Genomic DNA, 15,627 nt, shown 5'->3' with positions numbered 1-15,627 from the left:
GAGGACCCAGTTTTTTTTTAAAACTTTTTTTATCAAGCACTGCATACGCTGTTTTACTAGGATTATTAGCACGTATGTGCTCATTTTCCTATAAGCAGCGCGTATGCGCTAATTTTCCTAGGCATAGCGCGTACACGCTTAGTTTCCTAAACTTAGTGCGTACGCGCTACCTTTTCTAGGCTTGGGAAGAACAAACCTAAGTGCATACCCGGGAATTTGAAATTTTAAAACCACGTACGCACTACCTATTTTTCCAAGTTTTTTTTGGGTGGTGTCCACTTTTCTGACCACCATCATTGTGCACACACCCTTTTAAATTTTAAACTCACAAGATATTATTTATAATGCCTAATCAAGGTAAAAGAAAATAGAGCAATTTTATTGTAGTTTTAATGCCTTCAACACATGGCTAAATTATCATTACTATTTCTAAGGATGGTCCTAATATCATGATATGAATTTGATTTACATATCTTAATAATGTCTCATGAATTATAGTTAGGCTCCATAATTAAGGTAGTCATGTCATGTGGTCTTAGAGACTTTATTTGCATCCCTGTAAAAAATTAGAGGAGTAATAAAATAAGCCTAAAATATAATTATTTACTAGAACAAGCCTCTAATTTGCAGTATGTATGAAGATGATTCGAGATAAACATATGCATAGAATAGATAGAGCAAGGACAAGATGTATAGATGCTATGGTAAAAATCTTAGAATTTAAACATACAATGTGGATGTAAACTCTCTCACTAAACTGGATAAAATTCAAGGGTTTGCTAGGTACTTTGAAATAAAATACATACATTTTAGATGTGAATTCTTGAGTAAATGTTGACCTAATAATAATTTATTTCTTTACTTCAAACCTTAGTCAACAAACACACACAAGATCATGACATAAATTTTATTTTACATCCCTTTTAGTTTTAGGCACACCATATGGACATGATGGCATCCAAATTCAATACTTGTATTTAAAGCTAAAAAGGGATCTTATTATATTATCATTGATTGGTCCAGCTAAAGTTTGACAAAGGATTATATGACCCTTTTGAAATTCAAAAGATTCCCCAAAGATGTTTGTGGAATAACTCTCACAAAGGTTCAAACATCCAAACACTAAGGTGGGTGAATTTAAATAACCCTTACAAACATTCAGACATTTGAACACTAAGGTGGTTGAATTCAAATAGTCTACTTTTCGCCAGGTCCTGGTCGCAAGTTACAATTTAGATTTGCATCTCAAATCATTTTTATGTTTGAAGAGATTAGTTCTACATGGAGAAATCCATAACAAAATGTATAATCATTTTATAGATTTTAAATCACCTAACTAATTGAACCATTTCAAATATTATGATACATCAATTTCTACATTTTCCACATTAATTAAATCTATCTCCAAAACTTAACTAAATGTTATATAATTTTATTTTATTTAATCTTTTTTTATTTTTTATTCCACCTCATAACTTGTAAACTTGTATTAGTTATTTAAACAAGTCAAAAGTTTTATTTTTTCATTACAATTGGTTAGCGACTATTTTACAAAAAATTAGAAGTTATTTTTAATGTGGGGACAATACATTAATCTCTAGAAACACAAGGAAAATGGTGTGGGTAAGCAAATTTCAAAAATAAGGAACACAAACCTAGGAGTCGTTTTCAAATTTTTATTAAATTTGTCTACGGATCGTTAGGCTTAGCCGTCACTGATTGAAATTGTCTTTAGTCAGAGAGTATCATGTTAAAACAGATGACAGCGCGGAGATTAGGAGGAGTTATTCAACAGACACAATCAAACTAGCAAGCAAATGAAGGTGGTCGTTCAACTGTATCACATTCACCGTAACAACATTATCACATACACTCCGATGATCAGCCTATAAATAGGAGGCAAAAGTTCAAGAGTAGCATGAAATACTGAACACAAAAATGGCGTCGAACACCATTCAAGTTGCACCAATGCTTCTGCTGGGAATTTTCATTCTCTTTACTTCTAATTTTGCCAGTGCAAGCTATGAAGAAGGCATTCAGAAGCCTAACAATGTTGTTGTGAAGGGTAGCGTATTCTGTGACACCCAACTATCAGAAACCGCCTACATTTTACCAGGTAAATATACTCTAATTATTATGATGGCGCATCTTTATTAGTTTTGACTATGTCCGAGTGTTCGATGTCTAATGATGGGAATATAGTGATAAAATGGAATGGGGTGCAGGTGCCTTGGTTGCCGTGGACTGTAGCATCAACAGCAACAGGAAATGGAAGAGCGGCCATAGCATGGTTTATGTTGAAGGAGAAACAGATGTAAATGGAGAATTCACGGTGGAGCTTCCCACCATACAAAACCTTCACCCCAGGAAGTCATGCTCAGTTAAACTTCTCAGCAGCCCCCATGAGTTGTGTGACATACCATCAATCACTACGTCTTCCCAACTCGTCCTAACATCTTCAAATCCCAATGGAATGCACATCTATGTGTCTACTCCATTATCCTACCGTAAATCCAAACAATATGCTAACTTATCCTCTCTTCTTCGTCGTAGAGCTTTGCAAGCACCCCCTCTTCTTGGCATTCCTCCACTACCCAAGTTCACTTTTCCTCCTCTTCCTAGCGTTCCTTCATTACCCAAATTCTCTGTTCCCCCTCTTCCAAGCATTCCCCCACTGCCCAAAGTGAGTGTTCCTCCCCTTCCAACTATACCTCCTCTTAATATTCCGAATGTGGTTGCTCCCCCTCTCCCTAATCCACCAACTCTCCCTAAATTGAGCGTTCCTCCTCTACCAAGTGGACCAGCTCTTCCTAAACTAAATGTTCCACCTCTTCCTAAACTAAGTGTTCCACCTCTTCCTAGCACACCCCCTCTACATAAGTTGAGTGTTCCTCCTCTACCAAGCGTACCAACTCTTCCGAAACTAAGTGTTCCACCTCTTCCTAACGCACCCCCTCTCCCCAAGTTTAGTATTCCTCCCCTCCCTAATGCACCTTCTCTACCAAACTTGAGCATTCCTCCTCTAAATATGCCTTCTATTCCACCTTTTCCCAAGCTTAGTTTTCCTCCTCTACCCACTATCCCTTCCACATTTCCACCATTTCCTCTTTTCACCCCACCTCCACCTTCTACAAAGGATGAGACACCGTAAACTCCCAGCTTAGGGCTTCGAAAATATTCCTCAATCATGCTCATTTTTAAATATATGATCCCTTGGCGTGATACTTGCACCTAGTTCACATTTCACATATAGGATTGTGTTATTGTTGTATCATTTATTTAGAATAATTGGTGATATATGTCCCATTCCCTAGTGTTTGTTTTGCACCTTATTTTTATTATAATGTCTCATATAGTTATTCTATTATTTTGAGTATTTTATTGTACTGAGATGTTAACCTTTGTGTACAAGAAGTTTTATGTACTTTCTTCTAAAGTTAAGGGTGTTGTCATACCCTCGATAGATGTTTTTGTTTGTAATAATTATTATCAAATAATAAGAGAGTTTTCAAGAGATAACATGGATTCAAATTAGATATTACAATATACGTTTCTCCAACATAAATTTAAAGTCACTTATGTGCTCATTCTTTGTCATATGATACTAAAGATAACATATGAATAAGGCCCATAACAATGATATTCATTACAACAATGAGCTCCCATCAACATCATGATTTAAAAAATTATTGTGTATATGTTAAATAGATATATTATATATAATATCTTTTACTTGAGATTTATTGTAAGCAATAGTTATATTTGGATGCAATCAACTAAGCATGTAATATCAACATGATTGTTGAAATGATAAATTTGTTAATTAGTTTCATAGCCAATGCATTAACACAATAATTGATCTTATATGGTATCAATGTGAGAACCAAAGATCCAACTGAAAGGAGCCTGGCTCTTTATCTCTGCTACTATAATGTAGTATTTACAATAATCTTGCTTCAATATAGCTTTCAAGGATACTAGGGACCTTGTCTAGTACTTTTCTAATGCTTTATAATCTTGTCTAGCTATTCAAATAATGAATTTAACACATGAATTCACCTAAGAGGGAAAATAATTTGAGGAAAATACAAAAGAGTGGGTTATTTCTATTTTGCTTCAACAAAGATTTAAGTGGGATATATAATGGAGCATCTAAAATATAGAGGCAATCTTCTATCTACCAAAAATATTTATTTTGTTTTTTATTGTCATTTTCAAGTTTTCTTGTCCACTAAAATCATCTTATTCTTACCATAGACATATATTATTATCAAAATCTCCATTTAGATGATATAAAATTGAATAGATATTAATTTATTTGTGTGGTTATTATTGGTTCATTTTAATATCTTTGCATTTCATCCAGATAATGTAAGGGTCTCCTAAACATGTCAATATATTTGATTTTATATTTGATGCGTTATTATATGTAATGGTATTTTGCATGCCCACTTAAGAAAGGCCTATTTGAGATACACATCATATGTTTGATTATCTTTCTAGATGACAACATCAATTAAGGAAATATTTATCCTAAGGAGGATGCCTAATGATACGAGCACACATGAATAAATCACATAGTAGATATTTTCACCAAAAAACTAATGTGAAGCCTTCTTCATATCATGTCATATATAGAAATATAATAATTATTCTAGAAGGAATCTTTAAGAAGAAAGAAGTGTTTAGATATAAAGCACATGGAGGTTACCTAAATAAGAGATGAAAATCATAGGTCAGTCTATGTGTTTTAAGTAATTACTTTTGGCATCTAGAGGGGTATTAGAAGGTGAAGAATGTTTGTAAGTATGGTGTGCAAGAAAATGTTTTATCATTCAAATATAGGGCAGAGAAGATTTAAATCAAATCAAATTTTGTGAAGTGTGAAAGTGCATACAAATATGTCCATCATCTACTAAAGAAGCAATATTCAAAAGGTGAAATTTTGTAGAGGTTGGTAGTTCCTAGAAGAAGAGATTGGTGTCTCTTGCTAAGTTGGTGCTTAGTCAAGTGGCGATTATTTTTTCTAGTAGGTTGGTTCTTGCTAATTTTTATAAGTGGGGATTGATGTCTCCAATGGGTTAGCAATCATAAATAATGTAAAATAATTTTATTTTTATTATCATTGGATTTGGACAGTAGATCCAAGCAATCTTTCTCCATGGGTTTTCTTTGAAAGATTTTTCATGTAAATATTTTGTTCTTAATTATGTGGATCTTGTGTGTTTTCTATTATTGTAGTTATTAAATTTCAAATAAGAAAAAAATTGTCACATACTGATTCACCCCCCTCTTAGTATAAGTGTGTACTCATCAATTGGTATCAAAGTGGGTTCCTTTAAAAATAATCTAACCACTAAAAGGTGGATCTCAAGAGCACACATAGATTTTCAAGAAAATGTTGAAATCAAAGGAGAAGTGGATCTTGAGGAAGAAATAATTTGTGCCCTAGCGAGATCAAGAAGATTAAGAAAAATAATTTAAAACAAAATTTGGAGCTACAAAAATATGAATGAGTAATATTATTCAAAATAGAATATTTCATAAATCTTGAGGAATCAAAAAAGATCATCATCAACATAAATATTTGACCGGAAGATGAAAAGAGAATAGAAGAGGTGGTGAGAACACAGCTAAAGATCAAGGAAGAAGACTATAAGAAGCTAGAGTCTAAAATTATTACCTCGAGGAAGGAATTAGAAAAAAACAATTGCTCAATTGAATAAAATCTTGAAGTTTTAGAAGAGTACTAAAAATCTAGATGAAATTAGATCAATTTACAAAGTTCATTATTTATTAAGATTGGTCTTGGATATGAATAAATTTAGAAGAAAACTAAAGAAGATCAAATACCAAAGGCTACACAAACACCAAAGAAGACAAATGTAAAAAATGCATAAAAGCTATATGAACTTTTTGATAATCAAACATTGTATAACTTAGTGTTTGGTAGCCTATCATATGTGAAAGCATCAAAGTTAGACTTTGTGCAAGGAAGACTCATGTACAAGCAACCAAAAGAATATTCAAATACCCTAAGAGCATTTTGGACTCTGGTTTGTGGTATCTCAGAGGTGAAGATTTCTCTATAGCAGCATATATATAATTGTAGATGGACACGTACTATTTGATGATATCACCAATTGATGTCATGTTGCAGAGGCATAATACATAGCAACTTAGTGTCTATTGTGAAAATGTTCTTTGGATGAAGCATAAATGTTCTGTTATGAAAAGGTAATAGAACAAAATGTCATTTGGATTATCTCAAGTATAAATTATGAGTGTTTAAGGAGAAGCACAAATTCACTGAGATCTATGACTATATTATCTTTTAACCTTGTATATTTCTTGGTGATATTCTTTTACAAGATAGCCTAGAGAAATATCAGCAGGCCAATTTTAGAAAGAGGAAAAGTTAAAAGAAAAAGGAGATTGATGTTATTGATTTCAAGAGTAAGAACTATAGAAAAGGGAATATTCTTTGTGAGAGTATTGGATATCCTTTTCCTATTTATGCAAAAGGGGGAGACTTAAAAATACTGTGTGAATTTAAAAAAGATGGATTTTTTATGTTCTTGTTGTATTCACAAATACTGAATTCTTTGCAAGGTTGCCATCAATGACAAAGCGCGAGATTGTAGGAAACATTGTCATTGATGTCAAAGTGTGGTTTTTCAAGAAGGAATATTGTTGGAGATATGGTCATTGATGTCAAAGGGAGATTATTAATGAAAAATGTTATTTATATCAAAGTTTGGAAATATTTTTGTTATATTGGCTTTAATTGGAGTCCAAATCTTCAAATTTTATTATTTTGAGAGAAGTGTGATTGGATGCTAACTCATGGAACTTTATTTTTTTGTTATATTGGCTTTGATTAGGTTGACTCATGGAATTTAATTATCTTGAAATAGGTGTAATTGGAGGTTGGCTCATAGAAATGACTATTATTATTAATTTTATAAGACTAGAACATGCATTTTGTGTAATTAATCTTGGCACGAAAAGGGGTAAAAAAAGGTGAAGCATGTTTGTAAGTATGGTGAATAAGAAAATGTTTTATCATTCAAATACAAAATAGAGTAGATTTAATGAAAATAATATTTACTGCAAAGTAGATTTTTTGAAGTGTAAAAGTGTAGAAAAACGTGTTCATAATTCATTGAAGAAGCAACATCAAAGATCAAATAAAAGATCAAATTGGTCTATCTTGTTGAGTTGGTTCTTACTTGTGGGGATTGGTGTCTCCAATTAGTTGGTGCCTAAAATTTTGTAACTGGGGATTGGTGTCTCTATTGGATTCTTACCTACAAATATTGTAAGATCATTTTTTTTTTTTTGTGGCTGGATTTGGACAATAGATCCAAGTAGCCCTTCTTTGTGGATTTTCCTTGAATGGGTTTCCACATAATAATTTTTTTCTTAAAGGTTTAGATCTTGTGTTTTTTCTAATATTGTGGTTTCTAAATTTTAAATAAGTAAAATTTTATCAAATATATTAATTCACCCCCTCTCAGTTTACTTGTTTTCTCATGAAAAAGATAGCTTTGAAAATGCATATTTGGCTCCAAATTACATGTTTTCAACATATAATTTTATATTCTTTATTTTTCTATTGCTCTAAACTTTGTAATTTTAACATTTATATTGTAAAATAGTTGATGATGTTGTATATTATGGTTCTTGACACTGATTTTGATGTAAGGTTGAGTTGAAGCTATTTTGTTTGAAATTGAATAGAAGAACTCTCTTATATGCAAATTATTATTTCAAATTGTTACCCACCTTTTATGTTTTGAGTTTAACGCATGTTAATTCAAATACTTAATCTACCATCCTGTAGAGGAACTGGTTATTGGAGACAAGAATAAAGGTGTTCAAACAAGAAGAAGAGTTGTAGAAACTAGTGAACAAACAAACTATTGTTTCCTATCTTAGGTTGAACCAAAGACTTATGTAGAAGCTAGCTAGGATGAAAGTTGGATTAAGGTAATGGAAGAGGGATTGAATCAAATAGAGAAGAATCGAACATGGGAATTGGTACCTAGACCGATGGATAAGAATGTCATAGGAACCAAGTGGGTGTTCCAAAATAAGTTGAATGGAGATGGAAAAGTCATGGGAAACTAGGCAAGATTGGAGTGTAAGAGTTATTCACAAGTTGAAGGTATAGATTTTTAGGAGACTTTTTCTCCAGTTGTAAGAATGGAAGCTATAAGGATGTTTCTTTATAGACTCAAGCAAGCCCCTAAAGATTGGTATGCAAGGTTGGAAGGTATTTGTTACAACAAAACTTTAGGAAAGGTACTATAGATAGTAATATTTACTTCAAAGTTGAAGGTGATAAATTGTTGATTGTTGTTGTCTATATTGATGATATCATATTTGGACGTGATGATGATGTATGTAAGAAGTTTGTTGAAGAAATATAAAAAAGGAATTGGAGATGTCTATGATAGTTGGGTCTCATTTTTCCTTGGTTTTTAAGTTACTTAATTAGAAAAAAAGGCTTTTTTTAATTTCTCAAACCAAGTATATCAAGGAGTTATTGAAGAAGTTTGAGATAGAGAACTCTAAACCGGTTGCAACCCCTATGGCTACTTGTAAGTTGAGAAAGGATGATGGATCTCCAAATGTTGATTAGAAAAAGTATAGATCTATGATTAGGAGATTGTTGTATTTGACTACTTCAGTACCTGATATAATGTAGGTTGTATATTTGGTTGCAACATATCAAGCTAATCCTATGTAGTCTCATGATCAAGTAATGAAGAGGATATTCAGATATTTGAAAGGGACTCCAGTTTATGGATTATAATATGAGAAGGATGATGATTTCACATTGAAAGCATATTCAAATGTCCATTGGGCTGAATGTGTAGATGATAGAAGAAGTACAAGTGATGGCCCAATTTTTTGGGGAGATGGATTGGTCTTAGGTTATGTGGATGAATCAAACCCTTAGTGATATTAAGGTGAAGTATGATGAAGAAATTATTATTATGTGTGATAATACAAGTGTTATTAACATCTCAAAAAAATTGGTAATGAATTCATGGACCAAACATATTGCAATCAAATATCATTTCTTAAGAGAGAAGGTTGTAGAGAAGGAAGTTAGATTGGAGCATGTTCCTACTCAAGAGAAAATTGTAAACATCTTTACTAAGGTTTTAGAAAAGGATACATTTGAGTATCTCTGGTATAAATTGGGGGTTATTGCCCTTCCTTTAAACTAGATGCATTTAGGTGGTGCATATGTCCATGAGAAGTTCTAAAGTTCATCTTTTTCTCCTAGATTGATGTAGTGGCTTCTCTTAGGGGGAGTAGTGAGTGTTGCATTTATCAATGTTTTATTAGTAAGGGAGAGAGAGTTTTAAAATTATGCTTTTTACTTGATGTCAAAGGGGGGGAGAGATACAGATTGGGAGAGGTATCACTTGTGAGCTCAATTTTCTTTGTTGTTGGTGGTGTGCTTCCACAAATGACAAAGGGGGAGAATGTTGGAAACTTGAGTTGTTGTATTGTGTTGTCATTGATATCAACTTGTCTTGTGTTGTCATTGATGTCACTATGTGTTTCTAATGGTCTGAAAAATGTATTTTCTAATATTGTTATGTGGTTTGGTAGTGATATTGAGTAGGGTTGATGTATTTTTATAAGGTTGGTGTAGTGCAAGTTAAAATATGTAGAAAATAACATTTATGTACAAAATAGTTTTTAATACATCCTAGTGGAATAACACTTTGCATTCTTCTCGTATGTGAAGATTATGAATTGCAGTTTTGGATATAATATTTATGATCTTTATATATTATACTATCAAGTTTACAAGTTCTTTGTTGCTCAGATGGTGGAGTTAGTTGTTGTTTTTCTTGACAATGGTGGTCTATCAAAATTAGTTCAAAGACTGCTTGACAATTCTCTAATATGTGGTTTTTAGTGTTGCAGCTTGGAGTACATGTTAATTTGGTTTGTGTAGTGTTCTACTTTAGTTTTCTGGTGATGGTTTGATTGGCAAGTGAAGTTATGATGTTCTGAGTTCAGAATTGTCAATTATTCTAGTTTTCAGTTGACTATGGCGGTGTATCCTTATCTGGATCATGCCCTTTTAGTTCATATATGCTTTGGTGGATGAATTTGAAGATTGGTATAGGTCTCAACATGGCGTGTGAAGATCTGAATTGACTTTTGTGTATTGGAAGATAGTTTGGGGTTGATTGGTTGTCATGCTACATTGCATGTCTACACATTTCATTTGATGTCAACTTTGGAGGATGTTAGTGTATGCGATTTCTTGGAAAATTTTGCAAATGATGTGTTGTGATGTGTTTGGGTCTCCTTTATCTCTTGGAGATGACTATAATGGATATTATAAGTCCAAGCAGCCAAATTTATGTAATATTGTTTATTCAATCTATGACCAACCTAGTTGAGAGTTTTAATTATATTGTATTGTATATGAGTACAAATTTATGAGTTGATTATGGGATGCATGAAAATTGATGTGAAGTGGATCTAAATGATGCACAAGAAAATTTGGTATATCAGAAGTGTGAAAGACATCTGTGAAGAGAATTGAGACATTGTTTGAAAGTAGATATGTTTATCATGATATTGATCACTTGACATAGTGGTTCAAGGACAATTTCATGATTTGGAGATCTTGTTCATTTCAGTCCATTTTATCCTCTAGACCTACCAGAAGAAGGTGTGTTCCTTTTGGCAGTTTATGCATATTTTTATCTTGTCCTAAGGTTATGCGCCTTAATCTTGCAAGTCCTTTTAGGGGCAGTGTTCTCCTTAGATTTCACCCTAAACATTATAATAAGTTATTCATATTGTAAGTGTGATTCTCACTGTGGTTTTTGCTTATTTAGGGTATCCCACGTAAATTTGGTGTTCATGTGTGTGTTGTGCTTTGTGCTTTCATGTTTCGTAATTGCTGTAATATGTTAATTATGATTTAAAGTTTAATCAATCAAAATTAAAGTGTTTTGAGGTCTGGAATGATTCACCACCCCCATTCCCGTCTCAGTCCCATGGTTTGTTCAACACACTTCATGAGATTTTTGGAAGTTCAAATGGTTTATCAATTAGAAACCTAAATCAAAACTTATGGCCTCCTAAATTGTTTCCTCTTAAAAGGGGAGATGTTAACATGTGGTGGACACATAAATGTGTTGTAAGGGGAGTTACATGTATTTGTGTGTGTTTTGGCACATCATAGGGCATCTTGGATCAAAGATAAGTTAGATGCCACTTCTGGGTGGTTTCAGCTCATGGTTTTGTATTTTCATATGATGATTTTATGCAATGTATCTCTTGTATATTAGGTGCATGAGATGGAGGTTGGATGTACTTGACTCTTCTTATAGATGATTTACCATTGGATCTTTAGATGGTGATACTCCTATGAGAAGCTTTATTTGCAAGTATATTGTAATCTTGTTGATTTCAGAATAATATATTTGGTGACTTTTAGAGAGTGGGGTTCTTCTCCTAAAAAGGGTTTTACCATGTAAATCACCATGTTATGGTATGCATGATATTTATGTTTATTTTTGTTTAATTTATGTAAGTAAATTATATAAAAAAAAAAAATGCATTATCTTCATCGGAAGATTAGTGTAGGAATTTATTCTACTGCCTTAACTTCCTTATAATAATAATTTGATTTCATACTTTAGACCTTACTTAACTAACAAACATAAGATCATGACATAGTCTTCTTTTACACCTCTTTTAGGAATACCATATGAACATGATGGCATCCAAACTCAAAATTTGTATAAAGTTAAAAAGGGATCTTAGTCAATTACCATCGATTGGTTCAATTAAAACTATGACTAAGGAAAATATGATCCTCTCAATTAAAAAGATTCCTCAAATATAATTGTAAAATAATACTTATAAAAATTTATACATCTAAAGACATCTAAAGACTAATGTGGGTGAATTTAAATGATCTACTTTTTTGCTAGATCATGGCCACAAGTTACAATATAGCTCCATATCTAAAATCATTTTTGTATTTGATGAGGTTAGTTCTACATATGCAAATCTAAAGTAGAATAATATAAACAGTTTGTAGATATTGAGTCACCTAACCAATAAGCCCATTCTAAGATTATAGTGCATCGATTACTACATTTTCAACTTTATTTTTTCATCTCCAAAACTTAACTACATCTTATATATAATTCAATTTAATCTAATCTCTATTATTTATAACTCTAACTCATAACTTGTAAACTTTTATCAATTATTTAACCAAGTCAGAAGCTTTGTTTTGAAGTTCGTTACTTTTAATGTGGGGACAATACATTACGCAAAGAAGCTGGTATGGTTAAGCAAATTTCAAACATATGAAACACAAACCTAAGAGTCGTGATTGAAATTGTCTTTAGGCGGAGAGTATTATGTTAGAACAGATGACAGCATGGAGATTAGGAGGAGTTATTCAACAGAAACAATCAAATTAGCAACCAAACGAAGGCGTTTGCTCAACTATATCGCATTCACCGTAACAACATTATCACCTACTTTTCACATACACCACATATGATCAGGCTATAAAAAGGAGACAAGATTCAAGAGTAGCATCAAACACTGAACACAAAGATGGCGTTAAACACCATTAAAGTTGCGCCAATGCTTCTGCTTGGAATCGTCATTCTCTTTACTTCTACTTTTGCCAGTGCAAGCTATGAAGAAGGCATTCAGAAGCCTAAAAATGTTGTGGTGAAGGGTAGCGTATTGTGTGATACCCAACTATCAGAAACTGCCTACTTCTTACCAGGTAAATATGCACTATAGCTTAATTATTATGATGGCACCTCTTTATTAGATTTAGCATTGTATTTTATGTCTTATGATGGAAAGATAGTGATGAAATGGAATTGGGTGCAGGTGCCTTGGTCGCCGTGGAGTGTAGCATCAACATCAACAGGAAATGGAACAGCCATAGCATGGTTTATGTTGAAGAAGAAACAGATGAAAATGGAGAATTCACAGTGGAGCTTCCCATCATACAAAACCTTAACCCCAGGAAGTCATGCTCAGTTAGACTTCTCAGCAGCCCCCATGAGTCGTGTGACATACCCTCAATCACTGCGTCTTCCCAACTTGTCCCGACATCTTCAAATCCCAATGGAATGCACATCTACTTGTCTACTCCATTATCCTACCGTGCATCCAAACAAGAAGCTATCTTATCCTCTCTTCCTCGTCGTAAAGCTTTGCAAGCACCCCCTCTTCTTGGCATTCCTCCGCTACCAAAGTTCACTTTTCCCCCTCTTCCTAGCATTCCTTCACTACCCAAATTCTCTGTTCCCCCTCTTCCGAGCGTTCCCCCACTGCCCAAGTTGAGTGTTCCTCCCCTTGCAACTATACCTCCTCTTAATATTCCAAACGCTGTTGCTCCCCCTTTGCCCAAGGCACCCACTCTCCCTAAGTTGAGTGGTCATCCTCTACCAAGTGTACCAACTCTTCCCAAACTAAGTGTTCCACCTCTTCCTAGCAGACCCTCTCTACCTATGTTGAGTGTTCCTCCTCTACCAAGTATACCAATTGTTCCAAAACTAAGTGTCCCTCCTCTACCAAGTATACCAACGGTTCCAAAACTAAGTGTTCCTCCTCTTCCCAATGCACCCCCTATACCCAAGTTAAGTGTTCCTCCTCTACCAAGTGTACCAGCTCTTCCCAAACTAAGTGTTCCACCTCTTCCTAGCACACTCCCTCTACCTAACTTGAGTGTTCCTCCTCTACCAAGTATACCAACTGTTCCAAAACTAAGTGTTCCTCCTCTTCCTAGCACACCTCCTCTACCCAAGTTGAGTGTTCCTCCCCTCCCTAATGCACCTTCCCTACCAAACTTGAGCACTCCTCCTTTAAATATCGCTTCTATTCCGCCTTTTCCCAAGCTTAGTTTTCCTCCTCTACCCACTTTCCCTTCCACATTTCCACCATTTCCTATTTTCACCCCACCACCACCTTCTACTTAGGACTTAGGAGATATTCCTCAACCATGCTCTTTTTTAGATATGGATTCCTTTAGTGTGACACTTGCACCTACTTCACATTTTATCTATAGGATTGTGCTATTGGTATATCATTTGTTTGGAATAATTGGTACACTTGTCCCATTCCATGGTGTTCATTTTGTATCTTAACTTCTAATATAATATTCACATATTTTTTTAATTTTTTAATAAAATATAATATTTTAAGTATTTTATTAAATCGGGATTATTAACCTTTATGTGAATTCAAAATCTTATTAGGATTTTCATGTACTTTCTTTCTAAAGTTAAGGTTGTTGGCATTACCTTAGTCTATGATTTTGTTTGTAATAATTATTATAGAATATTAAGAATGTCTTTGAGAGATAACATGTTGTAATGGTGAAAAAAAGGTCAATGATGGAGAGATCAAGAGGAAAGTTTTTCTTCCCTCCAAGGAGAGATGAAAGTTTCACTACGGATTTCCCTTCAAACACTTTATCCACATTACATTTAAAAGGGAAAAATTCACTAGATCCAATCTCTTAGTGAAGAGATTGAATACTAAATGAATTGATAATGGGATAGAAATGACAAGCTAACCCCTCTTTTAGAATGGAAAATGATTAATTATGTGTTGTAGAATTAAGTGTAAACGTAGCAAAGAACTAATTATAACTCGAGATAGAAGTGTGAGATGAAGTTGTGCACCTGGATCTGGCTATAATATGTCGAGACGAAGCTGCCCTGTGAATTTGAGGAAAAGTTGTCAAGACCATGCTGAAAGTGTCCACGATCCTCCCAAAAATCTACCAAACGAAAAGGGTTTTTCCGCCTCTGCAAATGGAGTCTAAATCTGCAAACACAACTGTGTACTTGCAACCTACACACATAAAAGAGAGGAAAATGGGTTGGGATTGGGGGTTTATAACTATCTGAACTCTTCTGAAGTTCGCCCTGTTAGGAGCCTAGCTTGTTAAAGCTTTACAAAAAGTCTAGTTAAGAACTAATCCTGTTAGGAGTCACCCGGTTAAGGGATTGACTACAAATGCCTTGTTAGAAGCAATACCCTGTAAGGAGTAACCTTGGTAGAGGATTTGAAAATCCAATCTAATGGATCACCTTGTTAGAGGTTTTGAATAACACCAAGCTTGTTAGAGCTTACCCAGTTAGGGGATTTCAATTATACTGTAATTGTTAGAAAACAACAGGAGTTTGTTGATCTGTCTGAATAGCACTACACTTTCTTGATCAGATCCATTTCATGCTCCTATCTGCCTTTACTCAAACTGCAGATACATCATCTGGTTCAACAACCACACACTCAACTGATCTGTGCTCACTCTTTGTCAACTCATTAAACTAAACAACTTCATCGACCTTATAAACAAATCAATGAAGTCAGGAACACAACAAAAACCTAATTCTCATAGAGATTACGAACAAATCCGTTCAAGTATGACCATTGGATTACATAGAAATATATGCACATCAATCAAGAAAACTTTGATCACTCCTTGATCATTGCTTCATCGAACTTAGCAACTCATCACGCGCTTTGCATTAGATGCAATACATTTGCTCATTCCCTAGATAAAAACCGTAACAACAACTTGCCAAA

General features: G+C 33.9%; 2 protein-coding genes across 2 annotated transcripts; both read left to right on the top strand.

The window, feature by feature from the left end:
* The first annotated feature begins 1,939 nt into the window (after positions 1-1,939).
* On the top strand, positions 1,940-3,466 carry LOC131051891 (uncharacterized). Its single transcript, XM_057986479.2, has 2 exons — positions 1,940-2,116; positions 2,226-3,466. Exons 1-2 carry the CDS (start codon positions 1,969-1,971, stop codon positions 3,149-3,151), a joined length of 1,074 nt encoding a protein of 357 aa, XP_057842462.2. The 5' UTR covers positions 1,940-1,968; the 3' UTR covers positions 3,152-3,466.
* Positions 3,467-12,626: 9,160 nt separating this feature from the next.
* LOC131051887 (protein PELPK1) lies at positions 12,627-14,150 on the top strand. The gene is made up of 2 exons (XM_057986475.2): positions 12,627-12,805; positions 12,916-14,150. Exons 1-2 carry the CDS (start codon positions 12,628-12,630, stop codon positions 14,007-14,009), a joined length of 1,272 nt encoding a protein of 423 aa, XP_057842458.2. The 5' UTR covers position 12,627; the 3' UTR covers positions 14,010-14,150.
* The last annotated feature ends 1,477 nt before the right edge of the window (positions 14,151-15,627 follow it).

The sequence above is a fragment of the Cryptomeria japonica genome, chromosome 7 (assembly GCF_030272615.1).
Source record: "Cryptomeria japonica chromosome 7, Sugi_1.0, whole genome shotgun sequence".
In the NCBI taxonomy this organism is placed as follows: Eukaryota; Viridiplantae; Streptophyta; class Pinopsida; order Cupressales; family Cupressaceae; genus Cryptomeria; species Cryptomeria japonica.
Note: the sequence above shows the minus strand (reverse complement) of the source record. Positions and strands in the feature narration are given on the sequence as shown.

Bases quoted from the DNA above. Each gene is read 5' to 3' on its own strand.
- LOC131051891 (XM_057986479.2), top strand. From the start codon at position 1,969: ATGCTTCTGCTGGGAATTTTCATTCTCTTTACTTCTAATTTTGCCAGT. The intron at 2,117-2,225 runs GTAAATATACTC...AATGGGGTGCAG, and splicing joins AACCGCCTACATTTTACCAG to GTGCCTTGGTTGCCGTGGAC.
- LOC131051887 (XM_057986475.2), top strand. From the start codon at position 12,628: ATGGCGTTAAACACCATTAAAGTTGCGCCAATGCTTCTGCTTGGAATC. The intron at 12,806-12,915 runs GTAAATATGCAC...AATTGGGTGCAG, and splicing joins AACTGCCTACTTCTTACCAG to GTGCCTTGGTCGCCGTGGAG.